At 39.9% G+C, this 17,342-nt stretch overlaps 1 protein-coding gene across 1 annotated transcript in view; it reads right to left on the bottom strand.

Annotated features, from left to right (window-relative positions):
• Positions 1-17,342, bottom strand: part of LARGE1 (LARGE xylosyl- and glucuronyltransferase 1) — a 277,613-nt gene that overhangs the window by 51,213 nt on the left and 209,058 nt on the right. The window contains exon 7 of the mRNA XM_033058741.2: positions 16,693-16,797. Within this exon, the coding sequence (XP_032914632.1) occupies positions 16,693-16,797 (105 nt within the window). The remainder of the gene's footprint in view (positions 1-16,692; positions 16,798-17,342) is intronic.

Here is a 17,342-nt window from a genome sequence, read left to right as displayed (position 1 = left end):
TGTAGGTGGGAAAAAAGGTACCTCAGGCTGCAATGTCATTGCTCAGTCACATTTTGTCTGGCCAAAATTCCTACTGTACAGGAAGGAAAAACAGCAGAAGCAACGAAGCTGAATTGACGCATCAGCAAAACCTTTCCTACAGTGTCTTAGTAAAATCTGCTTGAAAAATGAATTTGGAAATTTAGATAAGAGTGCTCTCATGGGGTATGAATGCAGACTGAAGGACCACAAAGAAGGAGTACCGATAAACAGCATCCTTGCAGGCTGACAGAAACCACCTAGTAAGAGCAATGATGAGCTCTGTGTTGTTTCACATCTTCATTAGTGGAGGGAGGAAGTAAACAGAACAGCAATGACATCTGCAAATGACATTTAACAAGAGGTCTTACGAAAAAATATCACAGCAACTGTAGAGAACCATAGCAGCTACAGAGAAGAATAGGAAATGAAAAAAGCAGGCACTAGGAAAAGCTGCCTCAGGGAGTCCAAGTTGATAAAACTAAAAGTAACGAGAAAAAGAAAGGAAATGTAGTCTGAATGCTTAAGAAAAAATCTCCTAAAATCACTGCAGTGAAATAAACTAAAAATGGCAGATAAAATACTTTATTTCATGAGTCTTTCCAAATCAGACTAGTTCAGGATTAGAAAATGTACCTGGAAAAGTGCAGCACTGCTTGGGAGAGGACATAGGTGGTTTCAGTTCCTTCCTATATTTAGTTTCTATGACATGGCAAGTTTCTTTCTACTAAAACCTGGCACTGCTATGAATAAAAGGAGAACCTCTCCTGGCAGTGAATTTTGTGGCCTATTTTAGTGGTGTTTTCCATTTCAGTCCATCTGGTTCCCAAGGATGCTGGAACCTGTACTAGAGGGATCCCCTTTCATCTTCAGACAACCTTTCTGTTTCCAGCTGTTGGACTGGAAAGGGATGTATTGTCCCAACACAACAGTTTATTCATGCCAGTGTTTGTCTCCTCTCCAGCATAAGGAAAGCCTATTTGGGGCATGTAGTGTTCGTGCATGAGCTTCTAAGAGAGCCATTATGCATTGTCTGAAATTCTACATCAGTGTGAAGCAGGTTCCTTGTGCTGCAGCAATAAATTGGGTGGGAGATCTCCTCTCTGGCAAAGGATTTTTTTCCAGCTGGCAAGCACTGTCAGCTTTGCAGTGAAACGCAACTGAGAAGGTTCTTTAAGAAAAAAAAAGAATAATGGTAAGATTCAGTTAACTGTAATAGAATAGTTTTTATAATTTACAGACAATAAATCAATTTTTCTTAATTTCTGTAAGCCTTCAGTCTGAGGAAGAAAAGGGGAAATGTTCTAATATGTGCAGTATTCTCTGATTTTTTTTGACTTCCACTCTTATGCTAGCAGCAGATTATGGCATTGCAGCTAACACGATTATGCTGTCCTCAGGGGCTATCATGGTAGCATCTGAGAATACAAGAGGCAGATGGAGCAGAAAAACTGGAATATATGTGAGAAAGGATGTACTAAATTATAATGCAATCATGGCTATTGAAAATATTCACAAAGTTTTAATGTTTCACTGTCAAAACTAATTTCAATGTGATTTCTATTTTAATTCACCTACAGGCTTGAGTTTAACACCATTGTACAGTTTCTATCTTGGCTTCTAATTTACTGCTGCCATAAAAATAACTGCTGAATAATATTCATAGCAAGTTTAAATATTTACTCATTAGTATTACTGAGAATAAGATATTTCTGCTAAGAGGAGAATTTAATACTATTCACTTAGTGTTACTAAGTCCAAAAGCAAAGCAAAAGCATGTGTTTTGGGAACCTTTAGAATAGTTCATGCAAAGGAAAAAATATTCTTTTTCAGAACAGTGAACTCCAGGTTCTATACTGTTGTGTTGCCAAAAGCAAACAAAACAAATGAACAAACTTCAATCTGCAGAATTAGTTTGCAGGCAAAGTGTCTGAAACAAGGAAAAGAAAATATCTGCCTCAGGACCCACTTCCCTCAGAGTCAAATTGACTGAAATCTCAGCCTAAATTCAAGATGACATACAGCTGAACATAAGGGGAAAAGGGACTCACTCTCATCTGCTGTGCTGGGGGAAGAAGAAACTGGAGGAAAAACAAGAAATCAAACGAATATTTTATTAACATCTGGCCCCAGGCAGTGGGACTTTTGATCTTTCGAGAAGTGCAGCATCTTCCTGCCCTAACCTACCTGAGAAAAACAGAAGGAAAGCTTGGCAGCAAACAAACAAAAGGAGAAAAGTGGCAACCCAAACATCTCATGAGCATTAAATTATGATCAGCCACAGAACACCCTATTTCCTTTGTCCTGAGGAAATAGTTCAAGCATATCCAGAGATGTAAATATCTCAAAGATCTTGGAGAAAAAGAATGCTTTATTAATAAATTTGTGGAAAACATTTTAGTCTAGTGATAACTTGAATGGCATTTCTCTCCTGCCATTTGATGAGATTTTGCTTGAACTACCAAAATTTGACAGATTCTGAATTGCTCAAACAGACAAACAAACAAGAAAGCAAGCAAACAAACAAACAAACAAAGCAGTTTCTCAAAAATGTCATTTAAGGACACATGAAAAACCCAGCTCCAAAAGCAAAACAAAAAACATCCCCAAAACACAAAAAAAAGGAATTTGGTGAATAAATTGAAGAAAATAGGGCAATAAACCTGAAGTAACATATTTGGATTAAAATGTTTCAGTTGGAAAACACTGCAAAAATTTTTTAATACATTTTAAAACCCAACTTACTCTAAAATAATTTTCATCTCAAAATGTATTCAAATTAAAAATCTTATTGAAAATTATTATAAGGTCTGAAAAGGAAAATAAATTTTCTATTTTGGGTCTAACCAAACTTTGGGATTCACCTTTTGCCACTTTTTAATTCAATCTAAAACAACTTTTTTGTTCTTCCAATGTTTTCACTAAGCAACGGTTTCCAGAGATGCTTTAAGGCATGTCAGCAAATTTATTCGTCTTTTTGTTTGTTTGCTTTTGTTTTTGTTAATCTACTCCAGAACAAAATATTTTATTTAATTTTTCTGAACAGTAAATTTAAAGTGTGCAGAAAGAACAGCCATTTCCTATGGAATGCTGCCAAGCATCCTCACCTCTTGCTTCAGGAATAAAGTCAACGGCTCTTCCTGAAATTCAGAGAGGAACCATATACTAGAGCTGGAAGTAATAAACAACATTTTAAGACAGAACAGAATCACTTAGAGAAGTTATAGTGAAACTGGACAAGCTTTCAAACTCAATTAATTTATTGCAATGGGTCCTTTAAGGTGCTGAAAAAAATGCTCAGTGCTGTGGGGGAAGAAAATGTAGCTCCTAAGAAATAATTTTCTGTATGATCTAGCCTGTTCTTTTCGGGTGGAACAGGATGCTTTTGTGAGCCTTTGAAGCAATGCCATCTTACATGAGTAGCACCTCAGAGCCCATCCTTGTCAGGTTTTAAAAATTCTTCCCGAAAACATGCCAGCAACAGTGAACCATCTAGACAAATAACAAGTAGCTATCACCCTAATACCTGAAACAGACAGGTAAGACACAATTCAAAATGCATCATAAAGCAACAGTGAGTTTAAAAAAAATGACTGGGATTTTGCTATAGCTAAGCAGCACAACAAAGGCCACACACCAAACCACTGAGTCTGAGATGCTGTAAGACACAATGTTAAATTATGCAGATTTTGTAATAAATATCTGACCCAGACATTTAGGGCAGTAATCTACCACGTTTTGTGAAACAGATTTGTCACCAAAACTTTGAATTCAGTTTTTGGAAGAGACTTGCAACTCCGCTGTCTCAGGAGAAGCTCCATGATAGTGTTGGCTGCTGAGTACTCTAGCAAATACTTATGCAACTTATTTTAATTCTGATTTATGGTACCTGAAGTCAATGGAAATGGTCCCAGTGTGTAATGTTAGGAATGTGACTATGACTTTGCTACCAGGGCTCCAAGGACCAGTTTTGTTAAGGACTGCATTTGGAATCCACTGAGCCACAGCTCCACACCACTGACTGTGGCCTCTGTTTACCACCCACAGGATCAAGAGCAAACAGAAAAACCACAAGTATATGCCTGTTGGGGATTAAAACATTAAATCACGGCTGTAATTCCAAAACAAGCCACTGCACACATTTTAAAATTTACATCTTTGTGGGGATGAAATTCATTGCATTTGTTTCACTTGGTTTATAGACTGTTTCTCATAATTTGACCAGTCATACCATTAATGTAATAAAGCCATATTTATCTACAGCTTTTAATATGAGATGACCAAAGGACTGTCATTCTAGCACACTTCTGGAGCATCCTGATATTATTATTAACTATTGTTATTAACTGTTATTTAACTATGAACTTACATGCACCAACCTTCTTTTCTCAAAAAAGCTTTTCACAACCTACAAAATCCAAACTAATAAAAACTTGCACAATGTGTTCATTGAGAATAAATGGTGATTCCACATTTGAACTTTTCTCCAAGAAAACTGAACAGGACTGAGAAGCTGTTTAGAAACAAGTGTGTGTCCCTCCAGGCATGGTGACAGAATGCAATAACCCTTGTTTTCTCTGCACATGTATTAAAAGTGAAGTTGTCATAGAGTGTATTTTGAAATGTTGTGTACTCACTCTGGCAGGAGGATGGTTTCTCCTGAACCATTATACATATTTCATTTACACTTCCTGATGACCATTTAATGAAATAGAAGACTTTTATGTTCTTTATTCTATTCTTCCCAAGTATATTACTTTTCCTTAGGCAGAATTAAGATTAATGTTTTACTCAAGCACAGTTCTAACTTCCTATAGAGCTGCTCACTATAGCTCAGACTGCCCCAGTTTTCTGTTTCTTTACTACTTAGATGCTATTCTTCCTGAGAAATTTGGAAGGAGATAAACATGCTTTCTAACTTCTCTTTAATGACTTCCACTTCTGGGGGAATTTCTCCAACTTTCTTAAAGCCCCAAGGCTGCTACAGAAGAATTTCCTTGATTCCAGAGTCTAGCAGGTCTGGAGAAGAGGAATCATGAGCCGTAAGACTTTTAGCAGGTCTATGGAGGAAAACCTCTGCTACTTAGAGACCATCCTGCTAAGTAATGCTCTCTCCTCTTATCTCCCAGAGTCTTGTGAAGAGAACTAACAATTCCTCAGGCCTTTTAGAGGTCAGCAAAGAAAAACCGTCTCTACACCAGAAGAAATCTGCCTTCTCTCACACAGACCCCCAAGCAGTATAAATTTACACTTAACAGCCCAAATTGCTGAAAAGATTTGCCTAACATGGAAAACAACATGGCTGGCAAATAACAAAAATATTAGAAAAAAAACCAAATGGAAACTAGGGCTTATTCCCAGCTCCTGTACTTGCTCTGGGCATCAAGGAAAACATTAAGGATAGTAACCTTTCTCAAAACTCTGTATTTCCTGAACCCTGTACAAAAGGTTATTGGAAACCAAAACCTAACATGACTTTTAAAAAGCTCCTGTTTCTTCACAGCCTTTGCACTCTGTGATCCTTGTGAGTATATAGCACAGATAAATTACATTTTAGAAGCAAAAAGGAAATATTGCAGGGAGTTCTCATTTGGTAAACTATGGAAATGTCGTCTAAGAAGGGAAAAGTCCCTGTAAGAAGCATATCATTAAAATCTCTTGAAATTCAAAAGACTGGGAAAGTTTTTGCTAAGCAGTTTTAAACCTCAGATAACACATTCTAACTTCAGACCTGCAAAGGGAGAGAGGAGGGAGGTTTCAGCCTTTATAGCTGTAGCACAAGCTACTGAGATATGGCTTAGACATCTCACAACATTGCCACGTCCAAGGATCACCTAAAACTACACCATGTGCATCTCTGTACATGTCTGAAATACACCATGAAGGTGCCAAAAGTGGACACTAGCTAAAAGATGGCCAGGTACACATCTTATTATAAAGCATTTTGAAAAGTGAGATTTTAAAAGAAAAGTGATATTGAGGAAGGAGTGTGATTATGGAAAATTTCTACAAAGTTTTAAAGAACTTTTCCCCTCTTCAATACTAAAATTGCAGTAAATTCTTACAGGCAAGATTAGCTGTGGTTTCATTTGCCTGAGTGTTTAGGGGGCTTCAGCAGGAAAACAAAGTCCTGATTAAGTACTTATTTAGGTGATAAAGTCAGAAAGGATAATTTCTCTCTCACGTAACAGAGTTCATAGGTTTTTTCAGAATTAGTTTGGGGTCTACTAATGCATAACTTCTAGAAAAAAATTCAGTCTTTATTTAAAAATTTACAATAATGGATAATCTATCACAAACTTTGATAAGTTATTCCAATGCATAATTACCCTGATGAAGGGTGCTTCCTTTATTCTAATTTGAACATCTCTTTGAACTTTCAGTCATTTGATCTTGCTGAACCTTTGCTAAATTGGCAAGCCCTCTATTAAGAAATGTTATTTTCTCCTCCAAATATGAATAATCTAGGATCAAATTATCCTTTGACTTGCTCCCAGATAACTCCTGGGTCCATTTTTCCAAACTTTATGGGAAATTTTCCAGCGTTATTCCTGAATTTTGCAAATTTGTAAGTGGTCATCTTTGAACTGTGGAGCTTAGCCCTGGACAAGTAGCTAAATCTACATTTTAAAATACATGCAGTCCAAGAAGTGGTCCCCAGCATGCAGAGCACCAAGCCCCTGGTTGTGTGTGTATAGCTGTGGGTGTGCATGCAGTGCTCAGGGTCTGGCTCTTTCCTGAGCACACCCTGCTGGCCACATTCACCCTGCACAGCACTTGTCTCTGAGGTCTAGTTTATTTTCCTTCAGTTTTTAGACATAATTATTCTGTTTGCATTTCTCAGTGTGGATGACATTAGGAGAGAGCCATGTCCCAATTTTCTAGACTGGAGTGTTTTTAGCAAGGAGCAAAAGGTCTGTGTTGTGTGCACTGGAGAATGTCATCAGGGCATGGGGAATATTAATCTTCTGATGCCACATTAAAGGATTAGAAAGAGCGTCCCATCGTGAGTAGTCCCATCCATGCTACCTTCCAGAAATACTTCCTAAAGTGAACTATGAACAAATTACACTAAATATTATTAATTTTTTCACTTTTTAAAATGAAAGACAGTTTGGTTCCTGAGAAAGACAGGGTACCAACCAATTTCTGTGTCCTGTAGATAATCAGGGAGCCAAGAGTGAAGAATGAACTGGGCAGCTAAGTTACCTAGCAGTATAGACATCAGGTATGACAGGAGTAAAAAGCCTCCATCCCATACAAAACAAATCATTAATCTGATTTCATCTGATTATCCATCCTGGACTGATTGTCATGCCTCCCTTAATTCTTTCTGAACATAGAATTCTACATGTCAGTGCCTCAAAACACAGAATTGTAAGTGAATCACAACTCTACATAAAGCCAGAGGAACTGGACTTTGGGTGAGCTGTCCTGAAGAGGAATCACAGAATAATACAGACTGTACAGGGTTACTGTGCAGGTGTTCCAGGCATTGGATCTCCATGTACAGGCATGTTTGCATCACACAAAGCTTGTTTTTATGGATAAAAACTAAGGAGGCTTGCTGAAATTTGCTGGCTATTTGCCCTGTTGAAAGCACGTACATCTTTCAAAAGTAATTTATCTTGGACTCTCCACCAAAGAACCACCCACCTTTAAAAGAAAAAAACCCACCTGTTTCCTAATCCTTGGCTCTTGAAAATCAGCTTAAGTCTATTTAATGCAAGTGTCAGGCATTTATATCAGATCCGACCTTATCCATGATACTTATCTATGTTTTATTCTTCCACAAAAAGTAGCAAAAGTAAAAGGTAACAGGGACCACTGCTTTAAATTATGTGGGGTTTTTTGGTTTTGTTCCTCTCAAAGGCATCATATTTAACAGGGGTCACAATGTTTTCACTTGGGACTATGTGAAGAGGAAAAATGCAACCTGCACAGGTGCTAATTATTTTGGCTGGCTTCTAATCTTAACAGTGTCTGCCTTATATTTTCCATCATGGTAGAGAATAGCTTTCAAAAGCAGTTTCTGATATTAAGTGTAGTCCACTAAGCTAATTGTAACAATGGGCATAGTGAGCAAGAACCCATCATAGCTTTTTCTGGGTCTGGTGTTCAATCAACACAGCAACAAAGGAGGAGATGTGGTTCAGGGCTGAACCACCTGAAAGGTATTTCTTTCTATTAGGATGACAAAGAGATTTGGAGTTTTGTATTCAGAAGAAAGCAGAAAACTTCCCCCTGCCTTTCCCCCACTTAATGGGCAGTTTATTGACTGAGTGAGATTCAGGAGGAACAGAACATTCTAAGAAATGGATTAGGGGAACGAAAGCAGCAGCACACAATGAACAAGCCTGGAAATTAACTACAGCATTTTAAAAAAAACCCAGGAAACATAATCCTTCCTGCCCAACCACTTATTTTCTAGTAACAGAGAGAAGGATTAGGTTCACAACAGAAATACAGGGATTTGCCTAAGGAGTTGTTTATCAGGCTCATATAGCCAAACTGGGGCACAGTTTGGGTAAGTGGGCTGTAAAGAGCCTGCAAAGTTGGACTGCCAAGCTGGGAGGGTTGTGTTCAGCACTAAAACACTCAGATGGTGGTCAGTCACAGGGTATTCCACAGGAGTTGGTACTGGGCCTGATACTGATCAGCATCCAGATTAAAGAGCTGGAAATGGGATAGAATGTGTCCTAGGAAACGTAACACACGACACCAAATTGGGGGCCATGGCCTAACTCCCTGGGGATGGGCTGGACTCAGGGTCCTTGACTGGACAAATGGGTAAGAGAAACCTCCTAAGAGACTATTCCTGAATGGAGAGAACATGCTGGAGGACAGGTGGATAGAAAGGAGCTTTCCAGGAGAAGTTACAAGGAATTTGGTGGACAGAAGTTGAACGTGAGCCAGCAGTGTGACCTTGGGGCAATGTTCCATATCTTGGGCTGTATTAGCCCTCAGGTCATGGGAATGATTACCACTCTTGGCTCAGCACTTGTAAGATCACATCTGAAACACTGTTTTGGATTCCTCAGTCAAATGAATACCCTGATATGCTGAAGTAAATTCATCAGAGAGCAACCCAAATGGTCATAGCCTGGCATCCATGAGGAGAAGCCGGGAGAACTGCCTTCTTCAGCCTGGGAAAGGGAAGACAGGGATCTCCTGTTGCTTTCTAAAACTAATTAATGGAGCCACACTTTTCTAACAGATGCACAGAGACAGAATAAGAGGTAACAGTCACATACTGCACCAAATGAAAAAAAATCTAATTACATACTATGAATTTTTACTTTTATTTTTCACTGAATAGAAAAACAGTGGTTGAATACAGGAACAGGCTGCTCTGAGAGATATCCATGAAGACACTTGAAACTCAGCTCGACAACCTGAGCTGACTTTCAATGGGAAGAGGACCAAAAGACCTTAGGAGATCTTTTCTGACCTAAATTGCCTATAGTTCAACAGTTCTACTTGGGACAACTTCTCTTTTCACTGTCTGTGACTTGTTTGAGAACAGCTGTTCTCAAAACAGCTGTAGAGATGATCTGCATATAGAGGGTATTGCAGTGCTCCTGTCCTCCCCTGAGCTCACTTTGACAAAGATTGGTGCAGAAGGGAAGGTTGAGGAGCTATAGCAGGAACAATTGAAGTCAGGATGTAGCTGAACATAAAGACAAGACAATGAGGAAAGGTAAGAAATGAGCTGCTTCTTCTGAGATTTGTGTTCACTCATTTGGAGATTCTTCTCTTCCAAAGTTTCTTGGTATTTTTTTAAAGGGGAAAAGTTTGTCCAGAACTTCGTTGGCCCTAACACAAAAATTATTAAAGCATAGTGATTTCTGTAGCAAACAGCAGCTAAGAGAGTGATCTGACTGACCAAATCCATCTGGTTTTGTTGGCACTCTCTTGGTGGGAATGACTTTGACACAGGGCGTAGAAGACATCTTGGTCACTCTGCTACTTTCTGTGACAGACACTAAGCTACCTATTAAGAGACCAAAGATGAAGTCCAACTGTGATGCCTCTTTTCTTTGTTTGGGACTGTATCTAAAACCGCTCTGTCTCTGCAAAAAGGAACTGCCTTTACGCAATCACTTTTATGAGCACAATGAAAATTGGAAAGTGAACCTGCACTTCAGAAGAAAACGTACTGGTTTTACTATTACTATGCATTTGTCTGGAGGTCTCCCATCATATAAAAGAAAGTTTTGTTCTCAGTTTAGGCACCTGGATGCCTTTACTAAGTTTTTATGTGCAAGTCTTTAATCTAAATTTAACCTGCTAATGATTGTCCCTCTACAATAAAGAGGGCATTTCAGACTACTGGACAACATAATTACTGATGAAGGTATGTATGTTCACATAAAGAATTGCCTTGATCAAGCTAAAAATAAAACACTTCAAAATGATTTTTTAAACCATTACATTGGAACGCTACATCTAAATGCCTGATTTATGTACATGGAGAACTTTACATTATGGACTCGGGTCAGACCAAAAACTCCTAAAACTAGGACAATTAAATTAACTAAAAATAAATAAATTTTATTTACTCCAGTACAATTGGAATCTGGTATAGGCTATCTAAATGCCATCTTTTTTAGTCACAGGTTTCCTAAGAGATAAATGTTTTCAGTGTTTCAAATCAAGTCTGGTGGTGTTTTTTAAAAACACAGTTTTTACAGGTGCTGAAAGATTCAATTCCTAAAGAGTAGAGGATGTATCTGAGACAATGCCATAGACAGTAGACTAACAGAGCCACAGTAATGCCTTTACTACATGGTTAGGCCTCTCAAACTAGAGGCACCATTTTCAAAATCAAATACATATTGACCCCCATTTCAGAAATGTCAAACATGCTGTAAACAAGTTCTCAGTACATCACATGCTTTAGAAAGTGCACGAGAAAGACTGGAAAGGAAGCTATTCTTTGAAGGTAGCCAGCTTTAAGATAGCTTATTTTCAAGTGCAAGCTACAGATTATAGACAACAAAGATAGGGATGTGGTCATCAAAAGCAGAATTATCACTTTAGCTTCCCACCTTTGACACAAACAGACTGATATTTCCTGTTGAGACTAAAAGCAACCATAGGCTGGCACTTCCTAAACTGCTACCTGGACAGTGTGCACATTATTTGTACTTCAAAGGCACCTTTATATATATAAAGCTCAGGTGTACCACCATGCTTTGCACTGAGAACAGTATTTACTGAGTAAACTCACAGCGTCTTAAAGGAAGAATAATCTAATCTAAAAAGTGTGAACCTCAGTAGATGAAGAAAGTGCAGCTTTTTGACTTGTCATCAGTGTTGGACACCAGTTTTTTAATCATTAAAATGTATTTTTCATCTGTTTGCAAAGGCTCCTGTACTTTGTACCAATCCTAATGATAGCACTTCCATTACCAAACATGATTAATGTTTGAACTAATGAGAGACAGGAATATTGCAATGGCTTTTAGAGGGGGCGTGGCTAAGCTTGGTCAGGCCACGATGGTGGGTTAAAAGGTTCTAGAAATCATGAGTTTTCCCACTTCTTCATTCACTGAGACAATTTGACAAAATCCTCCTCTCTCAGACAGCCAACCCACATGAGTACAATTACCACAACATCATGAGCAGAAGCCTGTGGAGCTCGGTTTCTGGAGCAGGACCACAGGCAGTGCCATGACTACCAGCAGCCCACTCTGCACTGCTTCACCAGTCATGTTTTCTGCACTGAAGATGCACAGCATCATCATGAAGGAGCACAAGATGTGATCCAGGCTTATTTCATTTAACAGTCTGTTCTAAGCTTGTCTTTTATCATTCAAATTTGTTAAGTATTATGCAAAAGTGACGTAACACATGCTTTCAATTTCCAATTCCACTTCCATAGGTCCTTTTTTCAGGCAAACAATAAAGGAGATTCATTCTAGCACTCTTCCAGTCATTACAAACACAGGAGTAATAAGGCACAGTACTTATGTAGCCTAGTAATCCTTAGGTGCTAGCCATTCCCTTCTGTTCCCAATCCACAAATTTGGTAATGTCACATTTCCCAGTGTGGGAGTATGAATTCTCAGCTCAAGCTGTTGAGACACCTCCTTACAGTTTCTGGTGGCTGCACTGAGGCAGTGCATTTCAGATGAGCCTCAAATCCTCAGTATGGGCTTCTGTAGTCTAGGAGTCTGAAATCCCCTGGGCCAAAGCTTTTAAAAATTACTCTCAGCACTCAAATTATAGATTTATCCTAAAGCTCCATTTGGCAGACATGAGGTCCATTCTCAGCTGATGGAAGTTGGCTCTACTGCACTAAAGCCAGAGAAGCCAGGAGTGATTCACACCCCTGAAGAAGTGACCAGGAGCCTTAGCAGTCACCAGACATTGCTTTTAAATGCTATTCTCCATCATGATGGAAAGTATAAGGCAGACAAAGTACTAAAAGCTTTTATGTTTAGAATTTCTTTTATGAGATACTTTTCTGAGGACTAAGATGACTGTTACTTCCAAAATGAACATCAAACTATACAGTGAAACTCTGGAGCTGTCAGTTTAACATCTGTAAAAAGTAAAAATCATAGTGTAGCAATGCTTTCAAAAGCACAGTTTAGCCATTGGAAGATAATATAGTTACATAGCAAGAAATTGTGTTTGAATTAATGTATGAGGAATCTGGAAGAGTTAACTCAGTGCAGACAATCAACATGGAGTGGATGATATATAAAAAGGGTATTTGATTAAGCAGCTTACTGAGTGTTTGCCAGTAGAGTTCAGAAAAAAAACTTGGAAACCCCTGTAGTACAGAAGGAATTGTGTTCAAACTGCTTGAGGAAGAGAATGTTATCACAAATAAAGAATGGCTCTAACTAAGAACATCTTAAATAAAATTAAATTGTCTGACTTTGGGTTTGGTCTGATTTTCCAACAATTATATTATCATGGACTAAAGTATGACTTGGATTATCTGCCTGTGTAAATGAGAAAGAATGAAAAACAACCAAATAAAACCTTTCCTTGAAAATCTGTATTGGCTGTCAGGAGATCTGGACTGGGCACACAGGAAGAGCAGAGCACAAATGCTTACTGGGTTTAAAGAACCAGAGAAGAAGGAATAAACACATCTTTGCCTTTAATACATCTGCCTTCTGGGACTCTCCCAACCTATATGTTGTCCAGAGAGGCTCAGGCACAGAAAGATAAGAGTGAAAGAGAAATTATTATCTTCAGAAACTGTGAGGAGCAGTGGAACACTTTTGACTTTGAGAGGTGCTTCAAAATCAAATCTGCCAGGGTTAGGTCTGGCTGAAGAGGCTCACATAAAAATCTCTTTTCTTAGGATTGTATCCGAGGTCTGTAGTAAACACTCTCCCAAGAGCAAGAGCAAAGCCTGTCTGAGAGCTTTCCCCAGTCCAGCTCTGTTTAGCTCATTAAAATTTCAGGGGTTTGGGGCCCCTTTCCCAGTTCCTAAGTACAGCTCTAGGCACCTGAATTTCTATGCCTTCCCTCTCCTGGACCACTGCCTTTCAGGAGTGTTTTGCTTAGAGATGCTGCCTCCCTTTTTGGGGTCCGCCCGCTTCGGTTTTCTGAATCCTCCTTGGCCTCACCGTTGTGTTCAGTGTCAATTATTTTTATTTACTGAACACACCAAACAAGATCCAGTTTCATTTTCCCTGAGAAATGTATACCTCCAGTCTCTGCTAGATTACTGAGGCAAACAATTCAATCAAGAAATTTATATTAAAGGGTGCTGATTCTGTCAATAACCTCATTTCCTACGTCTCAGAGGTTGCACTGTTTCACTCAGTGACCTCTTGTTCTGCATACTTGAAAAAACAACATTCCATTTCTTATGATATTTTGTCAATCTTCCATACATTATCTACCTTCTGGTTTTCTTTCTAAAAAAAGAGTTTTTATAACTACAAGGCTAGTTGTATGAAGAAAGAAATTGTGAGAAAACAGAAATCATGTCCAGGATTATGGGATTATGCATGGCTCAATAGGTATGTATTAATACAAGAATAAACACATGCTGTATATGTGAAGGACTGCAGATATTTGATTATCTTTGCTTTCAGTGTAAGGTTTATGTGATATACTGACATTTGGTATTCCTATAAACCATTTGGAACAGTAAGTGAACAATATAAGTTAAAGCCTTACAGAATTTTTTAACGTTAGCATTTTAGATATAAATACAGTAATTTCACGAATACAAGCCGCAGTAATTAGACAAAAATTTTGGTGGAAACCCGGAAGTGCGGTTAATATTTGGGTGCGGCTAATCTATGAACAAAAATGTGATATCTGCCCTTACCTAGTATCATACCAGTCCAGTCCCGAGCCGAAACAGTTTGAAATCCATGGTTTCCCGTTGTTCCGACGATGAACCAATCAGAGAACAGCTTATTGCCTGCCTGTGGATGGCGGCGTTACTGAGGGGCGGGGGTTGTTATCGGGGTGAGTTACCTCGGCGAGTTACCTCGGCAGTTCGATAAAAGTGTGTGATATTTCTCTGTACTTTTTAAAGTGTTTTCAGTCTTGTGCGGCTGCGGGGCTGGCTGGGCTCGCAGGGAGAGGGCTGGGGGAGCCTCTCTCCCCGCAGGGAGAGGGATGAAGTGGGCAATCAGCTCGCAGGGAGAGGGCTGGGGGAGCCGCTCAGCCCACAGGGAGAGGGGTAGAACGGCCACTCGGCTCGCAGGGAGAGGGCTACAACGGCCGCTCGCCCCGCGGGGCCGCGAGGGCTACAGCGGCCGCTCGGCCACGGGGCTGCGAGGGCTACAGCGGCCGCTCGCCCCGTGGGGCTGCGAGGGCTACAACGGGGCCGCTTGCCCCGCAGGCCGCAAGGGCTACAACGGGGCCGCTCGCCCCGCGGGGCCGCGAGGGCTAAAACGGCTGCTCCCCCCACGGGGCTGCGAGGGCTAAAACGGCTGCTCCCCCCTGTGGGCCGCGAGGGCTACAATGGCCGCTCCTGTGCCAGCATGGAGATGTGGCTCTGCTCGGAGCTCAGCTGCCTGCCCGCGCGGCTGAGCGGCTGTTTAAAGGCAACGCGGATCCATTGGGAATGCTCGCAAAATGACCACACTATTGCTCCTGTCTTTTTCGGCTTGTAAATAAAGGGTGTGTCTTTTTTCACTTGGAAACAATGTTTCCGAGGTTGGCAGTAAGCCAGTAAGCCCCGGCGATCCCGCGATTGTGTTACTAAATGACGACTTTGTGAAAGTTCGCGGCGAACTAAAGTGCGGCTAATATTCCGGGTGCGGCTTATTTATTGACAAAGACAGCAATGTTGCCAACACACTGGATATGCGGCTTATACTCCGTGCGGTTTGTATTCGTGAATTTACTGTATATGTATTTTATACTACCCACCATATATAAAACTGCATTATTCTGATCTTACGTGCTTGTGCCAGATTTCTCTCTGCCAGCATTAAAATGGCACAAAGGAAAAAGCAAAAATACAGCAGAAAGTAGGTAGCTATAGAAGGTGGTCATCTCTCAGTAGAACAAAAGACACTGCTTTGTGGTGTAACAGTGAACTGAATTGACACCAACAAGTTCAGTTGTGTATAACATAAGCCTTCAGATTTCAGGAAAAATCCATGAAACTTTTCTCTGTCTCAAGCTTTGGTGGGGCTGGGGAAAAGAGGTGGGCGGACCTAGCTTTTCTATTTGCAATTCTGGCAGAGTCAGGAAACAAACCTATTCTGCCAAGATCTTGTATCCACACCAATCAGTATTCTGTTAGGCTATTCTTTTGAACATTTCCAGAGAGCAGAGATGCTCTCCAGAGGCTAAAATACAAATTCACAAAAATTAGTGGGAGTCCCACAAATATACATAGAAATATAGAAATACAGATGACTCAACCACCACTTGTTCAATCTTTTTTTTCTAGTTAGTCTGTTTAATTCAATCCATATATTTCTGTGAAGCAAAATCACTATTATGGTGAATAATTTCCTGATAGTGCAGGGATATTTAAATGGACTCATCTGTTCCAAATGGAGGTTTCACCATCTGTTCTGTTCTTTTATTATAGAGAGGGAACCTAACTCACTGCATCGTCATGTAAAACCCACCATTGAAATGATTCAGGTGTTTGTGCGTGTTCTTTATGTACCTGGTATGTTTTCTCATATACCAAACACAAATCAGTGGAAAGACCTACCTCTCGTAACCTAATAAATTCTCTGATTTAGTGCCATTATTCCTTTCTCATGGCAGCAGAAATTGATGGCCAGTAGCCTGCATTTTATTAGGACAATTATGATCCTGTTGGTGTCCTGCAGGAGTTATTATCTTTATTGGGCTAACATTTTGTGATACCATTTACTTCTCTACAGAAAATGAGCCTCAACTCCTATTCATTCCCTCCTGCTGGGCCTATGTACAAGTCATCACAGACAGAAATCTTGTATGAGATGTGGTGAGGACCCGTCAGATTCCCGAAAACTGTTCTTCCCCAAAGAATGTCACACAATCTTTTCTAACACCATTCAGAGAAGACCAGAAACTCCAAAATGCATGACATTGTATCATTTTTCCTTTTTAAAAAGATAAATTTAGCTGTAGCTTAGGAAGGGGGGTGCAAATTAACACATCTCATACTCTCTTCACCAGGAGACTGACTGCACACTCAATGCAGGTGCTAATTCAAAGCAAACCCTCAGGTCCTACCTGTGTTGTAGCCCCTCCCAAGTGCTGGCCAGGGCCGATGGTTCTTCCAAAGGTTGCCCAAATACCAATCACTCTGGTTCTCCACTAAGCCAAGAACTTGCTGCCCTGGAAAATGAGCAAATTGCAAGAAGATCATTAGATAAAAGACAGTCAATCAATGGAAAACACACAGGCAGGAAAACACACAAGTTGTCCCTGAAGAGGGACAACCAGTGGAAAGAGAAGGCAGAAATTGGGGTGCTGCCTTCCTTCCATGCCTTCAGCAGAAGCCAGCTTATGTAACAGACAAGCAAGCCTGGCACAGCAAATTCAGCACGGCTCATTTCTTCCCTTCTTCCCTGGCTAGTCTGAGTAATTAAACACTGTGGGAACCTTTGTCATGCTGACAGAAATATGTCACCCAGACAAATCTGAATGCTGCTTGATTTTGGAATACAATGATGGAGAATCCTCCTAGTGAGAATTAAGTGTTGGTAAAATGATCATCTAATATGAAGATCTGTTCATACTCTGATGGAGATAACACAATTGAAGAACAAGGCTCAATATAACAAATTATTCTCTTCCCATGCTCCCCCTACTAGTTTCATGGATTTTTTCTTCTCAGTCACAAAGTAAACCCCTTTTGCTCCAAAAAATTCTGGATTTGA

The sequence above is a fragment of the Catharus ustulatus genome, chromosome 4, assembly GCF_009819885.2.
Source record: "Catharus ustulatus isolate bCatUst1 chromosome 4, bCatUst1.pri.v2, whole genome shotgun sequence".
Lineage (NCBI taxonomy): Eukaryota > Metazoa > Chordata > Aves > Passeriformes > Turdidae > Catharus > Catharus ustulatus.
This window is presented reverse-complemented; position numbering and strand designations above follow the sequence as displayed.